This window comes from Scophthalmus maximus, chromosome 6, assembly GCF_022379125.1.
Source record: "Scophthalmus maximus strain ysfricsl-2021 chromosome 6, ASM2237912v1, whole genome shotgun sequence".
NCBI lineage: Eukaryota > Metazoa > Chordata > Actinopteri > Pleuronectiformes > Scophthalmidae > Scophthalmus > Scophthalmus maximus.
In genome coordinates this window covers 13,115,500-13,139,698 of record NC_061520.1, presented here as the reverse complement: position 1 = coordinate 13,139,698, position 24,199 = coordinate 13,115,500, and the positions used below count along the sequence as shown (strand labels likewise).

General features: G+C 43.4%; 5 protein-coding genes across 5 annotated transcripts; 3 read left to right on the top strand and 2 right to left on the bottom strand.

The window, feature by feature from the left end:
* The first annotated feature begins 120 nt into the window (after positions 1–120).
* LOC118308914 (olfactory receptor class A-like protein 4) lies at positions 121–3,213 on the top strand. The gene is made up of 4 exons (XM_047332686.1): positions 121–1,130; positions 1,378–1,641; positions 2,508–2,753; positions 2,975–3,213. The coding sequence occupies exons 1-4, from the start codon at positions 816–818 to the stop codon at positions 3,185–3,187; spliced, it is 1,038 nt and encodes a 345-aa protein (XP_047188642.1). The 5' UTR covers positions 121–815; the 3' UTR covers positions 3,188–3,213.
* Positions 2,370–5,064, bottom strand: LOC118309294 (olfactory receptor class A-like protein 4). Its single transcript, XM_035631230.2, has 2 exons — positions 4,917–5,064; positions 2,370–4,836 (listed from the first exon to the last, which is right to left on the bottom strand). Exons 1-2 carry the CDS (start codon positions 5,001–5,003, stop codon positions 3,814–3,816), a joined length of 1,110 nt encoding a protein of 369 aa, XP_035487123.1. The 5' UTR covers positions 5,004–5,064; the 3' UTR covers positions 2,370–3,813.
* Positions 5,065–6,815: 1,751 nt separating this feature from the next.
* fndc10 (fibronectin type III domain containing 10) lies at positions 6,816–9,225 on the top strand. The gene has a single exon (XM_035631183.1). The coding sequence runs from the start codon at positions 7,492–7,494 to the stop codon at positions 8,614–8,616; it is 1,125 nt and encodes a 374-aa protein (XP_035487076.1). The 5' UTR covers positions 6,816–7,491; the 3' UTR covers positions 8,617–9,225.
* Positions 9,226–11,786: 2,561 nt separating this feature from the next.
* ssu72 (SSU72 homolog, RNA polymerase II CTD phosphatase) lies at positions 11,787–16,640 on the top strand. The gene is made up of 5 exons (XM_035631219.2): positions 11,787–12,077; positions 13,069–13,212; positions 15,035–15,174; positions 15,321–15,439; positions 15,728–16,640. Exons 1-5 carry the CDS (start codon positions 11,998–12,000, stop codon positions 15,827–15,829), a joined length of 585 nt encoding a protein of 194 aa, XP_035487112.1. The 5' UTR covers positions 11,787–11,997; the 3' UTR covers positions 15,830–16,640.
* A 1,304-nt stretch (positions 16,641–17,944) lies between these two features.
* On the bottom strand, positions 17,945–23,831 carry atad3 (ATPase family AAA domain containing 3). Its single transcript, XM_035631146.2, has 16 exons — positions 23,499–23,831; positions 22,854–22,930; positions 22,429–22,530; positions 22,258–22,317; positions 22,092–22,161; positions 21,834–21,999; positions 21,500–21,569; positions 20,935–21,090; positions 20,765–20,821; positions 20,554–20,679; positions 20,339–20,463; positions 20,193–20,244; positions 20,027–20,097; positions 19,743–19,910; positions 19,253–19,361; positions 17,945–19,085 (listed from the first exon to the last, which is right to left on the bottom strand). Exons 1-16 carry the CDS (start codon positions 23,689–23,691, stop codon positions 18,351–18,353), a joined length of 2,337 nt encoding a protein of 778 aa, XP_035487039.2. The 5' UTR covers positions 23,692–23,831; the 3' UTR covers positions 17,945–18,350.
* Between the last annotated feature and the right edge of the window lie 368 nt (positions 23,832–24,199).

The following is a 24,199-nucleotide window of genomic DNA, read 5'->3' as shown; positions in this document are numbered from 1 at the left end:
ATTTTAGTAAATTGTAATATAAATAATTAATAGATAGATAGATAGCTAAATACTTTATTCATCCCAAGCTGGGAAATTCTTGTGTAGCAGCAGCAGGTTTCACACAGCACACATCACACATTAGAAAATATATACAATATTTACACAATAAATTGAATGTTAACGTTAAATATCTCTTGCATGAACTCCATGCTTGTCACATTCCCTGAACCAGTTTGTGACAAGTGGAGATTTGTATGAGATCAGAACAACAAACAAATTTCACACCTCTGGACCCTTAATCTCCGATAACTAAGGGCTCATTGAGCAGATTTGATTGGAATACATGAGACCTTCTGTGACAGTTGGGAGCATATTTTTACGTTATATCTAAACCTACATGATATAAAAGTAAGCTGATTTCTCCCTGGAAATTAATTTGTCTTCAGTGTTTATTAGCGCCCACCTCTGGCCTCATGATGGGTTTTTTTTTTCAGAAAAAACAAAACAAATGTGCATGTATGAAAACAAACTGAAAGGCTTCCACTTCCCCTAGCATGATGGCCTAACTAATCAAGTTGCACAGAGAGCACTTTTCTCATTGAAGTTGATTAATCTCTGGTGTTTCATTAACGTGCACCTCCAGCTCCCCGAGGCATTATATAGTGTTGCTTTTTCTGAGGACCTAACCATTTCCCATTGGCCCTAAGGAGGAGTGTATCAAATGACCACCCCAGCAAAGATCAAGCAGAGCAACAAACCGTTTCTCAAGCTGTTGGCAGCATGTGGGAGCACAAAGACGGATTGTTATTCTTCTGACTGATTTAAAAACGTATATGAAGCTGTTCAACATGCCTCGCAGACAGGGTTGTGCGATAGCCGGGCCAGACAATATGGCTGAGGAGACGAAGCTTGTGGGAATGGGACTTCGTGTCGATGTGTCCCCTGTACAAACTGCCTTTTACATCCTCCTGGTGATGCTGGGCATCCTGGGTAATGCCACTGTGGTCGTGGTCATTGGTAAGAGTGTGATCATGGACCATGGTGGAGGACACAACTCGGATATCATCATTACTAACATGGCTCTGTCTAACTTGATGGTGTCTGTGATGAGGAACACGCTGCTCATTATTTCAGACATGGGAATCCAGGTATGTTGTCTTCACAGTCTACAGAGGGCCAGTGAGTTTCCCTTTAGTTACTTCGATGTGAATCAAAGTTTAGATTTTTTGACATAAAGGTTTTGTCTGGGGAAAAGCTAAAGTAGCTGACAAGAAAAGGAGACATAAGATGAATGTCACTCACGCTTTGTATCTCCAAGTGGGAGAGCAGGATATTAGTTTTTTTTCATTTATACCCCCAACTGTTTCTTTCTTTCTTCTTTTTTTTTTTTTACAGCTATACTCATCCAAAGGGTGGTGTCAGTTCCTGATGGGTGTCTGGGTGTGGCTGCGATCGGTCAATGTGTGGTCAACGCTCTTCCTCAGTGCGTTCCACTTCCAGACTCTGAGGCGTGTGGCTCCCATTATTGGGAACCTTCAAAAGTTACGGGGCGCTCCCAAGCTCTTACTGCTGAGCATTGGCCTCATCTGGCTTCTCAACTTTTTTTACGCTATTCCTGCTCATATATTTTCCACCAGTGGAGATGTGAACTCCACAGAGGTGATTCCAGTATTGTTGTTGTTGTTTTGTTTTTTAACATATTTCAGCCCATTTATATTTAACATTAATGGTAGATATAGCCATAAACTACTCTACTGTGTTTTAGAATTATTAATAAAAAGAAAGTCCTATTATAGGCTTTTTTTTTTAGTTCCTGTTCATTATTGTAGCCTGTGATAATATTTAGCATCTTTAACCTGCTCAAATTTTTTAAACCATCACAGTGAACATCAAGTCTGTATTTATTATTTGTAAATGAGGTAAATCAGTGAATAGGGTTAATAATATAATCTGCATTACCACACAATAATAAAACTGACAAACATCAATGCTGGCTTGTGTTTGTGGTGACAAATTAGGCAGCACAAGAAACTTTCTAATGTCTGCTGATTGATTATTCTCGGCAGGAAAAATCTCAACAGAAAATCTAAAACTGTATAGCATGCTTTCAAATAATTGACAGCATGTAGGAGCTGTATAAAGTGAGATAAAACTTTAAAAGTCCTGAAATGTTTAGAGAGATCATTTGCGTAACAGCTACAACATCTTGGAACAAATATGGTTGGGATGAAAACATACAGAACATGGAGGTTTTGTTCTAACAATCATGCAAATTAAATGATCCGTTTAACTAGTTGAGAGATCTGAAAAGCTTCATCTGTGGATGTTTTGCTTTTTTTCAAAGAAAATCACAGCTTTTTGCAGCAACAATACACTTTAATGTGCATAACATACTCAAATCATGTAAAACCACCACCAGTACAGTATATTATACTACACAAAGAAATAGTGTTTATCTAAATGTTAAGTGTATGTTCCTCTCTCACTCTCTCTCTCCTCCTCCTCCTTGTTCCTCTTCATCTCAGACTCTGATGCTGGTGAGCAGCACAACACGCCCCCTGCTGGGCTGTGTGTGGAACTTTCCCTCCTCCTACAGTGGCCTGGCCTATGCCACCACGTCTATTGTGATCCATGAGGCAATTCCCATCATCTTGATGATTTTCACCAACCTGGGCTCCCTCTACACACTCTACACCCATGGCAGGATGCACAATTCGGGGCAGGATGCGCCCGTCATAAAACGAGTGCCAGCTGAGAGACGAGCAGCGAAGGTGAAGAAGAGGAGGGTGTCAGGGCTCATGAAGCCAAGTAGATATGCAGTAAATGAGTAAATGAAGTTGTTGTGAACTGTGATTTGATTCATAGTACTCACAAACCCAATATTTTAAGTGTTTTAGCAACATTTTTGTTGGTCTCAAAGTGACCATATTTCATCATATCTCAATGTGTTTGGGTTTCACTGTCACAGTTCTTTGCCTTATGTGATTTTCAGGTGATCCTTGCTCTCATCATGCTCTTCATCACGTCCTGGGGAACCAGCATTATCTCTGTCAACTACTTCAACTACAACCCGGGTGCCTCCGCAGATTTTCTTCTGGTCATTGCTCGTTTTGCCAACATTATCTTCATCGCCATGTCACCTGCTATTCTGGCAATCGGCCACAGGCGACTGCGGTCTAGCATCAAGTCCATGCTCACTCACTGATAGGCTGACTATCACTCTGCTGAAGTCCTGGAGGTGCAGCTCACACAGTACAGCTGATCATAAACTATCATCAGCATCCTCTTCATTCTTATGGCTGTAGTTAATAGGTTCATAGGCACATGTGTATGAGATCTGCGTTGACTCTGCAGGTAGAAATACGAGCATGAACACTAATTCACATGTAACATACTCACCACACACCAACAAAAAAACACACAAAAATTAGGTAGGACATGATTTACTTTGCCGTGATAGAGATGGGATACTGATTGTACTGGATTTGAACCATTGGAAATACATATATAATAACAATATATTACTATCATAATTATACTTAAGCCTATTGAGACATACCATGTAATATTGGCTCATAAAAATAAAATTGAATTGACAGTACAAACAACCTGTGCAAGTGAGTTAAATAAAGTGTTACTAGAATACATCCCAAATGAAAAGAACAACAAAGAAACATTAATGTATTCGAATATGTCAAAATTTGCTAAAATAATACTCGATAACAGTTTTGTCCAGGCAAAAAGTAAGGAATGGATGGCAGATGCATCTGTTCTTATATCTGGGTATAAATGTTTGCACTTCTCAGTGTTTCTTTCTTGTCACACTCTGCATCATCTGCTTGCTTTAACTTTCTCCTCCACTTTAATGACTTTTCCTTCTCTTTGAACATCGAAAACAGTTTGTTTTCCCTTGTTTCCTTTTGCCTTTGGGGATTTACTCGCCGGTTCAGTTACCTCACGGGGACATTTAAAAGCTTTAGACCACCCCAGTATCATGCTCATGATTCTCCTCCGCAGCTTGCCATGTCCCAGGGCCACCACCATTGGACTGAATCCTACGAACAGCGAGGCAGAAAAATGGGCCACGGTCAGCAGCCCCTCAGCGTGGTGTCCCCCGTCGTGGTTGTAGTATGTCACTGCAGCCACCTGTAGCGCCCAGCAGACCACGAAGAGTGACACCAGCGACATGATGACATGAGCTGCCTTGCGTTCAGTAGTCACATGTTTGTCCAGGTCTCCATGAGATCCTCCTGACTCTCCTCCTGTGGTGACCGCTCTGATGTGCTTGGCCAGAGCATGAAGTGTGGCCAGATTAGTGAAAATCATCAGCACCAGTGGCAACACCTCATTAAGTGCCAGTGAAGTCGAGGCGAAGGCCGAGCCCTGCTGGGTGGAGGGGAACTCCCAGATGCAGCCCAGAAGAGGCCTGGTGGTGCAGCTGATCACCATCAGCTCCACGGTGGCGTTGCCGTGAACATGGGTGCTGTACACCAGAGCCGGAACAGAGAAGGCCAGGTTAGCCCCCCACACCAGCCCCAGAACGATCCAAACCCGCCGCCTCTCCCTCTGGTGTGCGAGAGGCCCAAAGGTCACATGCTGTCGCCTCAGGGTGGTGCAGTGAAAGACACTAAGTGCTAGAGTCACCCAGCAGCCCACAGCTCGCCACCACACCCACAGCAGCATGAAGACTCGGCACCAGCCCGGAGACAGAGACACATTCAGACCCAGGTCGGACACAAAGATGGGCACTGTGCGGAACAGTGAGGTGAGCAGGTTGGCCAACGACAGGTGCACCAGAATAGTGTCAGAGGGAGGGAGTCTCCGAGTCGGACTCGCACTGGCTGACTGAAACACCTAAAGGGAAAAGCAAGAGAGACTGAGAACAACCCTGCCAAAACACTCAAGTGCAAATATGATGGTCTATATAATCTCACCACATGGATGACCAAGATGTTTCCCAGGATGCCAGAAAAGACCAAGAGCCCAAACAAAATAGCATCTACAGTGAGGACTTCTGACATGGCATCATCCTCTGCACAGCGGCATAGTTTGCTTTTTCTTAGTGTAGACAATGTGGGTGAGCGTGGAGAGACACATCAAGGCTTCATTTGAACCACTACTGCTGCTGATACTCCTCATGGTATTTTATATGAGCGTGCACAGACAAACAAATAGGTTCATCACACCGAGGGTTTCATCTTTGCTGACTAGGTTCAGGGTCCATTAAGTTCAATATGCTGCTGCTTTCACTGCACATGCAAAGGCTGGAGTTTTCCACGTTTGCTTTCTGCCTCCCCGACCAGCTGTTAACAAATTGCATCACTAGGTTTGATTCCATCTTATTTGTTCCGTTCGTATTATTATTATCGTATATTGTTAATGTCCTGAGCTTGGCCAAGTGATAATATGTAGTATCAGACGATCGCATCTACTGATCACACAGATTTAACACTTATCTCATGTGAGCTTTCAGCAGCAGATGGTGCTGAGCCAGTCGTTGATGCAGCATTATTTTTTTCCTCTTATTAGTCAGCCCTTCATCCTCTCTCTTGGGATTAATTGTTTGTTGGTTTGCCAAGTTTCTCTCTTGGGAGTAGGCAATCATTATTCAGAATATGTCACCTAAGCAATGCTTAATTAATTGTATTGGGTGAACAATGATGCATATATTAACTATCATATATATATATTTTTATATATATTTCCATTGTGCTTGGGATTTTACTATTCTTTCATACATTTGTATCATTAGATCTTAAAGATGTTTAAGAAACTATCATGTAACACACAATTTAACAGAGCAAATTTGGTTCACGGCTTTCCCTTATTCATGATGATATAAATAAAGAAAATGTGAAGTATAATTTAAATGTATCTGTCGTGGGGCTTGATTACCTGCATGAACAGGGGATTGACAAAATTAAAGCAATATTTGCGAGACATCATGAAGAAATCTTAAAAACGAATTTGTTTCTGCATTTGTGAAACTTTCAGTTTTAGTTGAGACTTCATCAGAGCTACATATTCTCTAAGAGAGATCTTGGTACAGCTGAAATCTAACTTTTGAGGCTATATTTTGCATTGTTTTATACTATTTAGGTATTCCCGCATCACTATCAGAGAGGTGGGCAGAATGACATGTAGATCTTACAAAGTAATTACATTCAGCACATTCAAAATTTGCTATAAAGTTACAAATGTATTTCTCACTTTGATTGGCTGATTATTCCCTTCTACATTAACAACGGATTTACTGAAGTAACTTCAAGCCACAAAAAGAATCAGTAGCAACAGTCTTCTGCTGTGTATGTCTAAAGGGTTTGAAATTGTATTCAATTTTTGTCTCGTCAATTTCCCACATAGTATGTGAAGAAACACTATTCTCTATTAACTCTATTGTATCACTTTAGTGCCTTGTTCTGTCTCTTACAGCAAGGCCTTCAGTGAAAGGTGTATAGTGAGAGCAGATGAAAACACAAGTACATTGTGTAAATTTATCCCTATAGCTAAATGAGTTATGTGGTCTGATTTTAAAAGACCCAAGACAAATCACAGAAAGCACATAAAAAATGTCCTGATCAGAAATGTCCCCGAGACTTATCATTTAAGCATATTTTGAAACTCAAAATCCGCAGTTGTTGCCAAGACATACGCTGACTGCTAGACTATAATTTCTCTTTTTCTATTATTCACGTGACCGGCTTTTATCTATTATAATGTTACATAGAGTCAGCGTCAGTGTTGGATCTTGAGTCAATAACCAAAAGAACTGACAAAACGAATACGTCTTAACAACACGTTATATTATATCGATTTAATATTTTGCCCGACAGTCTATCTAGACAACATTACTTCAAACACTTCTGGCTCTCTCTGGAACCCATGCAGGGTTGGGAGAACAGCCCAGATTGATTTAGGGGAGATGGATTGGGGCGATGCTCTAGGTGTTATTTGCACAGATGGCTCTACCTATGTGTGTCCTCCTGTAGGTTGGTTTAATACTCGCTCCATCCATCGGTGCAGTCGGGACTCTGTGACTGACACACCTGAAGCACTGTGTGGGACGATGACTCACCAACCGACTGTTTTTAACTACAAATGTTTCGTGCACGCTCGCGGGCCCTCCGCGGCGCGCGAGCGTGCACGTGCACTCTCGCACAGCAGCGGGCATCACGTCAAGCCAGGCAGCAAGAAGAAGGCAAATCCGATGGCACCATAGTCCTCACGTCCCGCCGAGACAAGGAAGTGGTTTTCGCAGATGCCTCCTGTGAGTCGGGAGCTTCACTGAGGTGACTTTTGTCAGCGCGTATGCTTCATTAACTTCACCCTGCGAGCGCCTGCTATGTGCAAGGTCATAGCGACTGGATGGACGCATGGTTGAGTGTTATTTCTGTGCCCGTCGACGCGCTGTCCTAGTTTCACGCGGATTTCGTCAGGTGCACTGGAGCCGAGCTGATCCCATGGCAGACATCGGTCCGCCCTGTGCCACCGCGAGAGGAAAATAATTCGATGAGGGCGAGTGAAATGAAAAGCCAACAGCCATCGCTGCTCGCCTTATCGGCACTCCTGCTCTGCTCGTTACACCCGGCAGCTGGCTCCAGCAGATCTCATCATCGCGGCGGCTCAGCATCAGCATCAGCATCAGCATCAGCATCAACATCAGCATCAACATCAACATCAACATCAGCATCAGCATCAGCATCAACATTACCATTGTTGACAACATCCCCGTCGGAGGTGAGAGGCAGGGATGATGCGGGGACGCTCCAGAACTGGCTGAAACAGGCGTACATCAGTTCCAACTATGGTCATCACAGCCAGAAAAGAAGGCCACCATCAAAGCTCGAGGAGGCAACAGGCCATGGGAATGGCTTCTCTTTCAACAGCAGCGGAGGCAACATTACTACTGTGATATCTGAAAGGTCTGGCGGGGCACCAGGCGGGAGCCCAGAGGACGAGGTGTCATCACAGTGTGCCTACCGAGTGATTGAGGGAGGCATTGGGGGGCAGCTGTGTTTTCGAGACACATTGTTTGGGTACAAGTGTCGTGAGGCAGACTGCAGGACAGCGGTGTCTCTGGGGAATCTGGTGGCAAATATTCTTGTCAACGGCAGCGTACTGTTACAGTGGACCCATGAGGGAGAATCCACGACGACTGATCGAGGTATGAAGACAGAAGGGACTGCAGCTGGTCAGGATAGCAGGGGGACAAAGTCAACAAGAGAGGAAACTCAACGATCAAACACTGTTGTCAGTGTCCAAAGCCACAGACGTGGAGGCTATGAATTAAGCTGCTGGTGGAATGGAAGCTATACTCAGTTTGAGTGTGCTGGTGTCCATTTTGGATCCGGCTGCAGGGACTTTCTCCTGACCGAGCTGCATGAGAACATCCCCTACCGACTCTGCCTGCGATCCCTGGCTGATCCAGCTCAGCGTGCAGACCGGCAGGACTGTGTCGAGTTTACCCTGCCACCGTTGGGGATGCAGGACATTGTGATCGCCATGACAACGGTGGGGGGAGCCATTTGTGTGATGCTGGTCATCATCTGCTTGCTGGTGGCATACATCACAGAAAACATCATGAGCCCAACGACACAGCACACATACTCCTACCGCACTCATTCGCATCACTGATGCACTGCTGATTAAAATGTCATGCATTTAATATCCATGACCATATGTAAACTCACAATCCCAATCACTCGTCCAAAATAGTTATTTTTCATATACATCCCGTTATGAATTAACTGAAGCACAATCTACTGTGGCTCTGCAAATAACACACCTTGTCAACCTCTGCGAGGATGCACTGAACCAAAAGTACTGACAACTTACATTTGAGTAAATACGGTAGTTTACTGTGTTATCTTTTTGTTCAAGGTTGTCTGTGATTGAGTGTGTCAGTCTGGGCGCTGGCAGCATTTAAACAGCAATACAATTCATGAAATGGTTTCAAGTGCATCAGAAACAGCAGTTTTGCTAAATGTTGAGCCTGTGCAAGTGTCGAGACTGGTCATGTCCTTGCTGGGTCAAAGAAAAATACAATTTTACTGAGTTACATTTTTCATGGTAGTCCAACAGCCTTGTATTGCTTTTAAGTCTGGATACAGTATGTGTTTGTACCATTTTGTGAAGGGCAATACAATCTGCTGTACAGTCTCAAAATACTGTGCCAAACATCTTGAGTTAGAATTCTGTTTTGTCCAACTGTCAGTGAATAAAGAACCATGAGGTAATTTGTAATACTTTGCAGCTGTCATTATTTCCCCCCACTGTGTGTGTGTGTGTGTGTGTGTGTGTGTGTGTGTGTGTGTGTGTGTGTGTGTTAGCTTTTACATCCCAGGGCAAGTTACAAGAATCAGACACAGGAAATAAAAATATATGTATAAACATAAAACCTTACAGTGCAATTATTAAACAGTAAAACAGGGCTTCATCTTATTACTTGCATTTTTATATACAGTTTCTTCATGGATAGCTAAACTGGAAACAACATAGTCCACTGTTAGAACTCCACCAACTTACAAAGTATTCAAGTGTTTCCGGTTATGTTGGTAATTTGGTACTCAGGTAGGTAGTGTTAATACCTACTTGTATCATAAGGTTTGAGACACAAACGTTCCCAATTTTTCTGTTCTGACTCCTGTCATCACTGTGCATGGCATGTAGGATGGGGCATAATGTTGCTATGCTGGCTCCAGACCTACACCGCAGGCAGAGGCGTTGCTTGCAACAGGGTAGGCAAATTAGGCAATTGCCTGAGGACCCAATCTGAGAGAGGGCCCCTGGCAGCAACAACAATTTTGTGAGAAACTTTTCCAAATTGTATGATTGGCTTTGTACAGGAGACTGCGTGGAGGCCACAGTCAGAAATGCCCTAACAGGCCCACAGTTTGATGTGGGGCTCCTTTTGAATGGGGACCCATAAGGTGGGCACCCACCAACACAATGTCAAACAACTTACATAGACAAAGACCGCCTGCTCTGTACCCAGAACACACTGCCACATCTAAATCACGTGACCAACTAGCTTGTATGCTCTGCGCCAGCGTGAGAGGAAATAACTGTCCATACCAGCAGGGGGCGGTAGTTTGTAAATGTCATTCAGAAAGTGAAACCGGAAAACCCAACAAATGATGCACCATAAATTGTAAACAGAGCAATCTTTCTCCACATCTTTATTCCAAACAGGCATGTGGACCCAGATTGACAGATAGATGAAGATGAACTGGCTGCGAGCAAACCTCTTTAATAGTGTTGTGGGGGTGTGCCCTCTTGACCTCCTCTTTTGCTTTCTTTTGTACTTCTGTTTCTCTTCTCATGCTCTGAGTTTGCTAAATCTCAACAGCCAATCAGATTGATCTCTTTCATCAATCGACTACCGCAAACCGCCACAACTTAGACACTCATCGGCGCTCAAAAGAGTTTAGACAGCGGACTGTCGGTTTGGTGTGTGTCCTAGCCCTTAAAGTCCCTTGGAATGCCCCTGACCAAAATTGTGGATTTTAAGGGGCAGTAAGCGATTTTGGAGAAAGCTTGTCTCTCTCTTTGTTGTTGTTGATGATTTGACTGCACTGGCCAGGCCGCGAACCTGCAACCTCGAGTATGTGAGACAGACGTGCTAACCACTAGGCCAAAGGCCCTGAGTTGAAGCAGTGTTCTTGAAGTGTCGTGGAGTACAAGTATAAATCCATCTCTACACCTTATTGGGAAACATCTAAGCGCCAACTGTGATCTCTGTAATCAAATAGTGGATCATGTCATCCTGCTCTGTCCTAAATATACAAATGAGAGACAATTATTAAGAAACAGACTGGAACTTGAAGGAATCAAACGGTACCTGAAAAGTGTATTTTAAAACAATGTACTAATCTATCTACAAAATACAGGACTAATCTCAAGGATATAGGTAGTACCTTATTGAGTCAGTTGGTGGCGATAATGCTCCACATGGTTGTCATTACCAGTGAAACAACAAGAAGAAGTATCATGACAAAACATCAAATGAAAATTTATGTATGTCGCTGTTTGACACAAAAAAATGTGTCTCTTCTTCGGCTGCTTGTTTGATAGCTGTTCTTGTAGAGTGATAAGAAACATCGTTGGAATCTGTGGAGTGTGGGCGTCGCAGCTTGTGGTGTTATCATGAAATATCATGTTCGACATATTAGAACATACTGGACATGTACAGTTACAATGTTTATGCAATATGCAATATGCCGTATGTAGTTGCTTAGCGTTTGAAGTGTATTTAGGTGAAAATGATTGATATTGGCATGTAGCAGTTTTTCCCCGTTCTGTGCATATGCAGTATGGCTTATGTTAAGCATAATTATAGGGACCTATGTAATTTGTTTCAACTGGGTCGAAACCAAAACCTCATTTGGACCTGTTCGATTAGAGAAGGTTTTTTTTTTTTAAAATACTATAATTAATGAGCTTCTTAGCTCAATTGGGATTAAAAACCGATATCTGAAGAATGATACGTCTTGCACCACAGGCAATGGAAGAGGCCTTGATGATATAATTGGAATTGGGTGTATCTGTCACATAGACACACCTTTTTAGACCTGTTACCACTCTGTCACTGTTAGTTAATGTGAGTGTTAATTTGACTCGGAGGCCATGGCAGGACATGAGGCAACATGTAGGGAACACTGGTTGTCTCTCATGTAGTAATCAATATTTATTTCAAGAAAAGTCCCATTTTTGACATCATGCTTGCTCACTTGTTTCCGCCCTGCTGCATCGCGGCTGGAGGACTTGACAAGTGTTTAACTCCGCCCACACATAACGTCCCCTCATAAAGCCGTATCCAACTCACGGGGCGCCGCCATTTTAACTTCCTCTTTCAAAGCAGGCGAGCACGTCGCACCGTGCTCGTTCTAGGAAACGCTCCCTCGTTTAGCTTAACGTCCTGATTCATCTTGTGAAACTGTCTCGCAGGGACCGAACCAACCGCCTCTGTTAGTGTCTGACCGCTTTGTGTCGGGTAGTTTCCGCCGGGGAGTCGCGATGCCGAGCCACCCGCTGCGTGTAGCGGTCGTGTGCTCGAGCAACCAGAACCGCAGTATGGAAGCGCACAATATCCTCAGGTAAAGACGAGCCGCCGAGAAGAGGAGAAACGGGAAAGAGCACACCAGCAAGCGAAGGGAATCCGCGGCGGTTTCGGGCCTTTTCTTTTTGTTTTGGTGAGCCGGTGGAGAGCCGCGGCGACAGGGTCCGTCGGGCCTCGGCGCAGTGTAACAATGGAGCCGCTCGTGAGAGACGCACCGGGGCCACGTCTTCTTCACTGGGCGCCAGGCTGCTGGCTAGGTTAACGTCTTCTAAACGAAACATTCAGACCCATAGTTTTCAAAAAATGCCGGCCTCAAGTTTTGAGATGATTACGTTCGGCCCCCCCTCCCCTCCACATGTTGACGACAGCGCCCCCTGTAGGAAATATTCCGGAAGGGAGGAACTGCAGCTGTGCAACACGTCATGGTCTGATCTGGGATCAGCTGGTCAGACCGTGCAGGAATTCATATTCTAGATTAATTCATTTAAAACTAAAAGGTGCGTGTTAACTGACTCTAACCAGTGCACACTTGGTCTCTTTTCAATTTTCGCTGTTGCGATCTTACTGGACATTTACTTGACAACAGGACCGGAAACAGACAAATTTCCCGGAGTCCACAACTATCTATGGGCCAAGATAGCTTGTTGGTGCCTTAATGTCACTCACGTGATCAGCTGAAATAATAAATAAAAAAGAAAGATCACTTTGTCCCTTCTACAGGTTTTTGTCTCGTGTACCCCATTGGTAATGGGATTTAAACGGATTGTGACACGGCACAGGAGAGAGCTGGACGTGACACTGCACATTTCAGCGTGCAGTGGTGTCTTCATTCATCATGTGACGCACGGCGGCCACTGTTGTGCTTACTCATTCTGTTTAGACCACACAGCTCAGGAGACAAGTGAACAGGCAGATTGTATAGGATACACACTGCGCGCTGAAGGCTGCTGATTGTGATGTTTTCTTGTGTCTGACTGACGATTCCCCGTTATGTAATTTTCCTCTCTTGTCCTTTTTCCTCTTTGCAGCAAACGTGGATTCGCCGTGCGTTCATTTGGGACAGGGTCTCATGTGAAGCTACCCGGTCCGGCCCCGGATAAGCCAAATGTGTATGACTTCAAAACGACATATGAACAGATGTACAACGACTTGGTCCGCAAGGACAAGGAACTGTATCCCCTTCTCACTCACTTTCTACACACACACACACACAGTATACTGGAAGTCATAAGTGAACATGGACCACCCACATCTTGTGTAGGTATTGATCTTTGTGAGACGTCGTGCAAGTGTTGGAGCAGATCGGAGAGCGCTGATGTGTAAAGCACATGCAGGGGTTTTTAAAATGTGCGACAGATGTGTCATTATGTTTTGTTATGAAACCCTGTGAAATGCAAAATACAGGAGAAGCAGCTTGCAAGACAACAGCTGTGCGGCAGTAATTGCAATTCGGTGAAGGTAATTAGGGTTTTGCTTGTATTTGCGATGGCCTTGTTACTGCTGTTCCTTGCTAATGCACTTTTCCTTCATTTTTAATTTGTCACTTTCTTTGGTCACAATGGATACTTTTGCTGTTTGATTAACACCAGCAAGTCGGATATACATTTTTTGATGATGTTTTTTGTCACTTGCCTTTGTTAATTGCACTTAATTTGTTTACTGTAAACTTGGGAAATGTGAAGGAAACTATCACAGGAGAACTGCATTAGCAACGAAAAAGTGGTCACAAGTAGACAGATGAGTGAGGAAAGTGTATTTAACAAAAGTAAACTAACAAAAAGCAGATTGGGACATTTTCTACAGCAGGGGCGTACTACCAGAAATAGTATAGCTGTTCCCGTCCCAAGGCGTTATTGACTATAGTTCCCCGAGGTAAGTTAAAGATTATCAATTAAAATTACCTGCATTATTCCTCATTGAAAAAACTCAGGACACAATACCTTGGACCACATTACAGACACCTGTAATCACTTTGAGATTGCTTTTAGCAATGAAAAGTGCTCTATAAATGAAATTTATTATTATTATGATGTGCCAGAGGAGTGAGAAGTGTTGTGGTGTGAGATGTGCTGCTCTTCATTTTTGCGTGTATATCTCAGAAACGTTAGTTTCATCAAAATAACTGCTCTTGTTAGTACGCCCTGGCTTCTGACACTTGTTGGTCTTCTCTGACAAATTAAATTTGTTAACCTTGGTATTATGTTATACATGCCCCCTTTGTTTATTTATTCCAGGAGTATTTGAACATGTCCCACACTACTGACAATCCAGGTTCAGAATTTCTTTCACATAGTATTGTGGTATTGCAGGTGTAGATGGGGCCATGTGTTCGAGGGGTCACATCTGTATTCCCGCATATCAAAGGTACCCTGTTAATCAAGTTGAAAATCAGCTGTGATAATTTCACAGTGCCTTGTGTTCACACTGCCTCTTATAAAATTAGGACCATTGTAACTTTGCATGGATTTCTTACTAATACAGTCAGTCTTTATAGACAATCCACTGTAGTGTAGAGCTTGTATTTTTTGGCCTTGTCTGGGCGAGGGGGCAGAGTAGTGAGAGGGCAGAACAGACACAGTACCTTTTTTGTAAGGACAACGAATGTCAGCCTGCCAGTATCCAAATGATTTGTTGATGACATTAAATATTAAAACTTTTGGGATGGATTCATCTGAAAAGTGTCATTTTTCTATCCACCCTGTTTTTTTTTTTCTCTGATCTGATCAGTAATGGTAGTCTTTTCTTACTCCACCAGAGGGCGCCACAGTTTGACTAATACACTCTTCACACTGTTCAAGTGTATTTACCTGCTGCTATGCTTTCACTGAACCATAACCCCACATGCAAGAGAAGATGTATAGTCTACATCTGAATAACTTCTTTCTTTTACACTCTTACTGGGTGTTGGTGGAAATCCTGTCTGATATTGTGGTGTCATCACCTTAAAGTGTTTCTGTCGTTCCTCGTGTGTTCCTTGACCTCCTCACTCCTCAGATACACACAGAATGGCATCCTGCACATGCTGGACCGCAACAAGCGCATCAAATCGAAGCCGGAGCGGTTCCAAAATTGCAAGGATAAGTTTGACCTGGTCATCACCTGTGAGGAAAGAGTGTATGACCAAGTGCTGGAGGGTGAGGATTCTCATAACTATAACCATTGATGGCATGAACCCAGTTCGCCGCGGCACTGAGACATGGTTTGGTTTTAAACCCCCTATTTTTTGAATATGGTTCCAAGTTTTTACTCCCAATGCTTTCTCTCTATTGTCGCTTCACAGATCTCAGCTCAAGAGAGCAGGAGACGCTGCAGCCCGTACACGTCATCAATGTAGACATTCAGGATAACCACGAGGAAGCCACGCTGGGCGCCTTCCTCATCTGTGAGCTGTGTCAATGTGTGAGTGTCTCCTACCAGGGTTCTTAAATACCATTTTACAGACACAAGTGGAACCGAGTCACTACAGAACACTTTGTAGTCGGTACACAGCAGATAAGCTAAGGCATTGGCTGGTTTTAAAAATAAAAATGAAGAGATCTAAGCCTAAAACAAGAGAATCTAGAATATAACGGTGCTATAGATTGATGAAGGGATGGATTAATTCGAGTTCTTTAGGGCTGATGAGCTGTGTGTGTGTGTTTGTGCATGCCGGCTGTCTTTAATTTGCTTCCTCCTCCGCCCCTATAGATCCAGCACACTGACGACATGGAGAATGAAATCGACGAGCTCCTACAAGAGTTTGAGGATAAGAGCAACAGGCCTTTTCTCCACACGGTCTGCTTCTACTGATGCACAATAGAATTTTGCAATAAACATAGTAGGCCAAGATCACAAGCAATCAAACAATAGAGTATGGACACGCATACCTCCTGCTCTTCAGTTATCTGAAACGCAGAAACATGCATAATAAGTACACACACACAGCTTTGGGTCAGGACATTACAAATGGCTGCTCTCGGACATATTGGTGACGATGGGTTTTTCCGTAATGCAAAGTATGGACTCGCTGCTCTCGCTCTGCCTTTATTCCTCCGGATCACGGTCAGGCCAAGGTCCTCCCTCCTTCCCAGTCCAGTGAAGTCACTCAATCATGTCTCCTCAGGGAGCGCTATAACACCCACCCACCCTGGGCAAACAACCGCTTTATGAGTCCCCCTGATTTTTTGTTCACAACGGCATATTGATGCTGATTTTTTTTCTTCTAGATATATAATTGTAATTCTTTCAAGCATATATGTCTGATTTTTTTCTGACCTGGTACAGTGTAAATGTGTCAGATGGGGAGGAGAATTATTTGAAGTGAATGCATTTCTTTTGTCTGGTAGGTTAGTTAGGATTAAGTTAAAGTGGGTGGGTTGATAGAGAATAACCAAACCTAGACCTCTCTGAGGCTCTCCTCCTTTTTGTTTCCAATATAATGTGTTGATTCATATTTAAACTTGCATATGTTATCTTTCAGGGTATAGGATTTTTTTTTCTTTTGTAAATGTTAATGAACTGAAGCATTGTAATTATTTGCAAACTGCGAGCTCAGCTCAGAGTGCCTAATTTTTCTGTATGTACATATGAATCCACTAAAGACAAAATCATCTCTAAGAAACAGGCTCTGTCTCCTAATTTTCTCTGATGTATAGTTATTTATTACCTTGTTACTTGAATTACTCTAAAAGTCCAGACCATCTGCTCACCGTTATGTGATTTGCTCATTTTGGTGAACAATCAGGCAATAATTTGATTAAAATATTTTAACAAGTGAAAAATTATAGAAGGCTTTATATATATATTAAAAGTAGTAATAGTGGTTGAGATTAAATTGGAAATGGCGAGAATAATGTTGAAATATCTAGAATAGATATAGAATAGGAAAGTTGAAAGTTTAAATTTATTCTCAAAATACAACAAAAATCTTCCAGTGGTTTAGTTTGACTTTATTTTCAACATTTGGATTTTACTATCAAATGCAAAATTTAGGGGGGGGGGGGGTCCCCCTCCCCCTCCCCCATTGATTTTTATGTCTTTTCGACTTTATACCCTAACAAAAATCTTCTAAATCTTTTTTTTTATGCCTGGCCCTAAACGTCTTCGCTAAAATTGGAGTATGTTTTATGTTGCCTATGGTAACAAACTGTTCCACCGTGGAATTCCTGTCTGAAGACCTGAGGTTGTACACCCACTTGGATCAATGATTTTCAACCTGGGGTTTGCTGGATGGTTGTGGGGGTTAAAAAAGAAAACATAACATCTGGTAGGTCATGATATGAAAAAGGTTGAGAAGCACTGATTTAGAGGGCCAGAAAGCTGGAGGCAGAATATGAGGAGAACCTTAAAATCATTTTAAAAATGGGGTGACCTTGGAGAGTGTTGAGGACACTAGAAATATAGATTTAAAAAAAATGTTTTATATCATTAAATAATACAACAAAAAAACTCCACTCACCAAATCTGAATTACCTGATTTTTTGATTAGTTATGTGAACACGTACATCATTGTAGATGTTGGGAATTTTATCATGTGGCCTATTCCACACCAGAGGGACGGTTTCACACCTTAAGCATTTGTGGAAGCAGATTCCTTAATTCCTCAGCCATTACTGTGAAATATTACAATCCCAAATAGATTCCTATGAACCATTATCACTTTAGCCATTCTGATTTGAAATAGTAGGTAAACCCAAACATTACCAATGACATTGAAGGTTATATATAAGTACTGAGCCTTAAAGTGATTAATAATACCCCCCCACCCCCACATGTACCTCTGCTGTTTGTACTGTGTTGCTTAAGGTCATCCAAAACCAAATATTTTTGACAATGTCATTAATACAACTGATCACTCCAAACACTACATTAGCATTTCATAATGGCTTTTTAGGTTTAAAATAACATGAACCATACATCTGACTGTTGATTTGAAAATGTCACTTTACTACAACACAAATTGTCGGCTTTGCGTCGTCATGTAACAACTTTGCCCCAAACTGTTTATGAGACATCAGAACTTTTTTGTTTTTGTTTGTAAAAACTCAGAACCATTTAATCATTTTCACAGACATTTCACTGTGGACAACATGTATATACTGTTCTTACAGACAGAGTCTGGTTTCTATGTTAAGTACACTTTTACAATGTTTACATTATTTATCAGAATGAAAGAGTTTCAGGCGCTGTGTTGAAGGTGATTCATTATGCCCTCCCAACCCTATGAACTCATCTTCTGTCATAATAGACAGTCCAACAGGCTATTGGACAAACTGACAGAGTAAGGGACAGGACACAGATCTTTCAAGTCTAGGTAGTCCCAGTGAACAAATCAGACTGGAGTTCCATCCTTTGGAGGAGAAGATCCAGTCTTGGCTTCCATCTCCACCTTGGCTTCAGTTTCAACCTTGGCGGCTTCTGTTTCAACCATGGCGGCTTCCGTTTCAACCAGGGCTTCCGTCTCCACCTTGACGGCTTCCGTCTCCACCTTGGCTTCTGTTTCAACCTTGGCGGCTTCCATTTCAACCATGGCTTCCGTCTCCATCCTGGCTTCCGTCTCCACCATCGCTTCCGTCTCCACCTTGGATGCTACCATTTCAACCATGGCTTCCTTCTCCAGCTTGGCTTCCGTTTCAACCATGGCTTCTGTTTCCACCTTTCCGTCACCGTAAGTGACGCTAGCAGTCTGGGCTAAACTCTTCTCTGCTGTTGCAGGTTCTGCTTTGACAACATCTTCACAGTCCCGTCCAACTAGGGAGGCAATTTTGTCCTCTGCTGATAGATCAATGTCTGGCAGAGGCAGAATACTGTCACCTTCCTGCTTTGCATTTGTCTCGAGGACTGGAGCAATCACCTCCTGAGCCTGAGGTGGCTCACTGAGGGGCAGATTGAAGCCCAATTTGCCTCCGCTGGCTGTCGCCCCAGCTGAGAGAGGTGTAAGGGTTCTGGCCGCATCCTCTCCGTGCAGCCAGTCCATCTTCTGAGCGTGTTGCTTGACGGCGTCATCCACCCGAGCATCAATCATAGCCTCTGTCAGGACACCATCTTCAGAAGAATATGCTGCTGCCTATGAAACATGAAGCACAACAAATGTTTTTTACACAATCATCTCCTAAATTAATTGAAAATACTGTACCACTTTGAAGAACAGCACTGTGATAATTACTGTTCAATCAACAATTGAAGTTTTAATTGAAGATTACAGCAATGGATCGACAACGACAGGGACCATACCTGCCAGGCCACACCCAGCTTGGAGATCTCTCTTCCTGACATGCCATCTGTCCTCTTCGCTATCTCAGAGCACTTTTCACCATAGTCAAACTGTGCCAGCTTCATCCTCCTGCAGAATACACAACAGAAACATGACAGTGTGATGAGTTTCCCACTGTTCTGCTGTGTGTGTGTGTGAGAGAGAAACAGAGATCCCACTCACTCTTTGTAAGCCTCAACCTGGCTTGCCAACCTCCACATGCCCAGCAGGCTACTTTTTGGCTTTCACAGCAAAAGGCCCAGAATCTAATCTTACTCTCACTCTGGCACAGCCTGTTAGTGACAGAATATTATATAACCTCTTCAAAATCACTATGAATCCCTAGACATGTGTAGGTGTACGTGGTGGACTGAACCCAATTACTTGTTTCAGTATGCATCCCCAGTGTGCAGTGGCTTGACTTTGTGCCCAATTTGATCAACCATGCAGTAGTGTTAGGATTGTACTCACTGCCTCCCTCCAGTGGCGGGCTCCAGCACATATCTGTCAAAGTACAACCGCACCAGCCTCTCCCTTTCCTCAGGACCTGGCAGAGCAAAATTCACTATTTCATCTATACGGTCATTAATAGCCCAGTCAAACTGCTCCGGTTGGTTACTGGCCAACACCAACATGAACCTGCAGAGAAAACAAAACAAAACATCAGCTTAGAGATGAGCTGGGAAGAACATGAGACCCGTTAAGATTTAAATCAACGGGTCTCATTCTGGCACAGAATGTGAATAAATGTTTACTTATTGCTCTGTTCTCCAGTGCGATACAAGAACGCATTCAAAGTGGCTCTGAGGTCTTCACTGATCTTCTCCTGCAAGAATGAAAAATGCACATGATGTAGTTACAGATAAATAAGAGATATGTAGATATGTAGACATCACCTTCTGAGTGATAAAATACACTTACAGTGGATCTCTTACGGAGGAAGGCATCGGCTTCATCAACAAACAGCAGCAGCCTGTGACAGAAGAAAAACACCTCACAGTCACTGTTGTTACTTTATCTTGGTGTTTGTTTGTACATCAGATTTTATGATTAAAACAGAAGCATACCCGCGTCGACTTGTGCCGGCCCAGTCAAAAACTTTATGCATGGCGGTCACACCATCGCGACCCATGGGTGCCACATCACCACCGGTCATAATTGCATAGTCCATCCCAGAATGCGTTGCTAGCTTCTACTCAGCACAAGGAGAATGGCCTCACAGTTAGATAGGGGTAGGTGTCTACGTTCGTGACAGTTTACATCATTCAGTCCTCAGGTTTACCTTAGCGAACAGTGTTTTCCCAGTGCCTGGTGGGCCGTACATGAGGATGTTCCTGTAGAGGCCGTTATTCTGTCGTGTGTTTCTTGTTGCTATGGCGATGTCACGCACACGCTCTTCAAGGGAAGGCTAGGAAAATAGGAGAATGCATTACTCTCAAGTGGTTACAAAACTTTTTGTTCAATCTTATGTTAGGACCTTGATATTCACTTACACTGAGCACAACTCCCTTGAGTGCATCCTCAGGTTTGCTCCTGAGCCGCTTCGTCGTCTAAATCATGAAGGAAGGACAGGAAAATAGTTAACAACTTACATTATATTACTTATGATTAACATATAATCTGTAGTGACAAAATACAAAAGGATGAATTGATAATTAGGTACCTTGACTGGATGCTTGATCGCCTCTGCCACAGTGAATCTGGACGTCTCTCGCACCAGCGACGGCTTCCCAAGCCGCGCCTCGATGTAACGTCCTGCCACCCCGGTCGCGTTTCGGGCTGAATAAACTCCCACAGCTAGAAGGGTCAGTCCTGCCACCTGGTGATGTCACAGAACAGTTTAGACTATGTTCAAATACTGGCCACTGCAAGAATAAAGACAACAGCAGCATTCAAACCTGTTTTTTAATTGAGATTTATGATTACTCCCCTATTGGACTCTGTGGTAATAACACCAGCAAATACAAATACACAATTGAAGGATTGTTATGGTGGTGTGAAGGAACGTTATTTTGCTTTGATTATTTCTGATTTAAACAAAACTTTCCACATGGGCTGGATATGCGAGTACTCAATATTCTTAATTAATAGACAGCTTATATCAGTAGCATCATTAGCTGTCCATTATATTTGCAATTGGTGAAATTCAGTGGCAAATTCAACCCCCATCATTTATCCTCAATATCATTTTTCACTAAACTACGTGTGGATGGAAACAGACTTCTCACCGTGGCTGTGACTTTGTCCCAGTCTGATACAAAGGCCCTGAATCCTTCTCCAAACACAGCTCCTGCGGTTCTAAAAGCAAATAGACATTAACTGTCAGTATGTCTGCAGGGTGTTGACAGATGAAACTCAGTCATTTAACATATAAAACTGACTATTTGTATTTTGTTTTATACTGGTGTGATGGCGACTGTATTTGTTTTAAATACCTCATCAATCTACTAGACATTTGATTCCGGATACAAAGAACCATCAACAAACTATATTAGATCATCTCTATCATAAACACAGTAGTGTGAGTGAGTGAGTGTGAGTGTGTGTGTGTGTATGTCTCACTTTATGGACTCCAGGACAGTCTGCCTGTGTTCTGCAGCCTTCAGGCGGATTTGCTCTCGGATGATATCAGCGTTCTCTCTCTCCATGCGGGCCCGAGCTTTGGTTTCCGCCTCTATACGCAGAAGCTCATTCTTGTGCCTCAGCACCATCTCGTGCTCTATCGTTGCTGTGAAAACCGTGACACCACAAGTCTGTAAACCAATGTTCAACAGCTTCCATGACCTCCTGCCATCAGTGTTGCAGCAGTGAAGTCCATACCTTTCCTCATGGATTCCTGTTTTTGTACCGACTCCTCCTGTCTGCGGAGGTTCTCCTCATTCAGGATTTGCTGTTGGAGGAAAAAACAAACAAAAAACAGTCATCAGTTTGGAACTGCAGCTCTTTTCAAATTATTTTACTCTACATGTGAAGGAGATGACCTTACCTGTTGCCTTAGTTGGTCCTCATATCTCTGTCTGGCCAGTTTATCTTGGTACTGAGCTCTCTGTGGGGGGACAAAAAACAATTCACTGGAACCTTGGAACTCCAATTGGTCTAGTTCACAGCTGCAATATACTCTTCATTACTTCAAAATAATAAAATAAATCTTTCTTACAGCTTGGTGCTGCTTGGTCTCCTCATTCAGAGTTTTCCTCCTCTCCTCACCCTGGACTCGTATCTGGTCGCCTTTGAGCTGCTCGACCGCTGCTTCGTACTCCTGTTACATTAGCACACAAATGATGACAAAAACTCGATTAATAGTAATATATAAATTATTTTTTGGGGCATTTAAATCTCACAACATAACAGCACACACAAAAAACACAACTGAACTGAAGTTTGATTCAGTCACTCTGCAGCACAGACTAGGATATAGATATGGGAGTTATCCACACTTTTCAACGCAAAAAAAAATATAATTATTCCAGCTGACATAAACTAACACAAGCAAAATGAACTCTTATCATTCAAACACAACTGTCCTGCAGCACATCAAAAGTGAAGCAGGACTTGAGCAGAGGTGTAAATCGTCTGCTGTACCTTCATTTTGCTCTGGTGCTCCATCTGGGTGCTCTGCTCCTGCATACGAGCCAAATCCAGAGCTTCTTTTGCATGTCCTGGACAGAGGTGACGAGACAGGACAACAAACTGTTCAGAGATCTTTGAGTCCTCCAGTGGCTTCGTCTCAGTGACCTGCAGGATCCAACCGTGGCTGACATGGAATCTGCTTTTCTATAACATGTATCTGTCTAGGTAGTATTTTCCCATTTTAACCGAGTGGGAAAATAAAATCACACACACACACACACACAAACACAAACACAAACACACACACACACACACACACAAGATACAAGCAGTTGATGAAAGGTGAGCGTGTGTGTGGCATAACTGGAACTCTGTGGGCGTTGCACGCCAGGCTGCAAGGTGATGACCTTTGAACCCGGTCCACTGGTTTGAATGAAGACACGGACAGCACAGGGTTGTTCTCATGTGCAACCAAACATAAGACATTATGGAATCTTAAATGAATTATATATGTACAGAATCAGTCTTAGATCATGAGAATGGGCCTTATTGCATCAGTGAAGCGACCTCCGCCTGGCGCGTCAAGGCTCTCGCTGTGCAGTAATGTTGCTGTAATCTGGACAACCCTCTGCACCGGAGCTCCCTCTGAACACTTACGGGACTTGTCGAGCTCCTTGGCCGCATTAGCAGCCCGCTCCAGGCCGGTGGGATCGAAGTTGCTCCATTTGTCCTTGGGTTTATCTCCGCCGCCACCGGAGCCCCCGGCCGGCGGCGGTGGAGGCGGCGGCTGCACCGGGAGCACGGGAGCCGCCTCAGGCTGCCCCTTGTTCAGGCCGAACAGCCACGACATTTCACCGGGAATAAATAAAACACAGTTTAGCAGGCGCTGTGTGGAGAGAGAGAGAGGAGACTGCTGCTGCTGCTACAGATATGTCACTGCACTTCCTCCACACGTGTGTCACGCTGCAGTCATCTGCGCAAGTCCTCCAGAAAGCCCAGGTTTCGCTGAGTAACAGCGGCGACAATTGGCTGCCGACCAGTACCCCTGGCTCTCATTGGCCAGCACACCGGAAACCGTGTTCACTAGAGGTCATCTGTAGTCCCACCCAAAGTGGATACGGAAGCCGGAGAGGGTCAATATTTGTTCAATTCACATGGAATGGGCTTGGCTTTCTCTGGGTTGCATCAGGCTCATTCTGGTTGTGTAAGTCACGGGTGACTGACATTGTTGTGCTCGTGTGTCCTCTGCATCTTTTAGTTTTTAGCAAGGAGCAGTCAGTGGAGTTTGATCAGTGATCTTCCTTATTTACAATTTGATTCTTATTCAAACCTGTATTCTGTCTGTCTTTGGGCTGCAG

Bases quoted from the DNA above. Each gene is read 5' to 3' on its own strand.
- LOC118308914 (XM_047332686.1), top strand. From the start codon at position 816: ATGAAGCTGTTCAACATGCCTCGCAGACAGGGTTGTGCGATAGCCGGG. The intron at 1,642-2,507 runs GTGATTCCAGTA...TCTTCATCTCAG, and splicing joins GAGATGTGAACTCCACAGAG to ACTCTGATGCTGGTGAGCAG. The intron at 2,754-2,974 runs GTGAAGAAGAGG...TGTGATTTTCAG, and splicing joins CTGAGAGACGAGCAGCGAAG to GTGATCCTTGCTCTCATCAT.
- LOC118309294 (XM_035631230.2), bottom strand. From the start codon at position 5,003: ATGTCAGAAGTCCTCACTGTAGATGCTATTTTGTTTGGGCTCTTGGTC. The intron at 4,837-4,916 runs GTGAGATTATAT...TTTTCCCTTTAG, and splicing joins ACATCTTGGTCATCCATGTG to GTGTTTCAGTCAGCCAGTGC.
- fndc10 (XM_035631183.1), top strand. From the start codon at position 7,492: ATGAGGGCGAGTGAAATGAAAAGCCAACAGCCATCGCTGCTCGCCTTA.
- ssu72 (XM_035631219.2), top strand. From the start codon at position 11,998: ATGCCGAGCCACCCGCTGCGTGTAGCGGTCGTGTGCTCGAGCAACCAG. The intron at 12,078-13,068 runs GTAAAGACGAGC...TCCTCTTTGCAG, and splicing joins GAAGCGCACAATATCCTCAG to CAAACGTGGATTCGCCGTGC. The intron at 15,175-15,320 runs GTGAGGATTCTC...GTCGCTTCACAG, and splicing joins GTATGACCAAGTGCTGGAGG to ATCTCAGCTCAAGAGAGCAG.
- atad3 (XM_035631146.2), bottom strand. From the start codon at position 23,691: ATGTCGTGGCTGTTCGGCCTGAACAAGGGGCAGCCTGAGGCGGCTCCC. The intron at 20,464-20,553 runs GTAAACCTGAGG...TGTGCTGAGTAG, and splicing joins GGAAAACACTGTTCGCTAAG to AAGCTAGCAACGCATTCTGG. The intron at 19,362-19,742 runs GTGAGTACAATC...TGTATTCTGCAG, and splicing joins CCCGCCACTGGAGGGAGGCA to GAGGATGAAGCTGGCACAGT.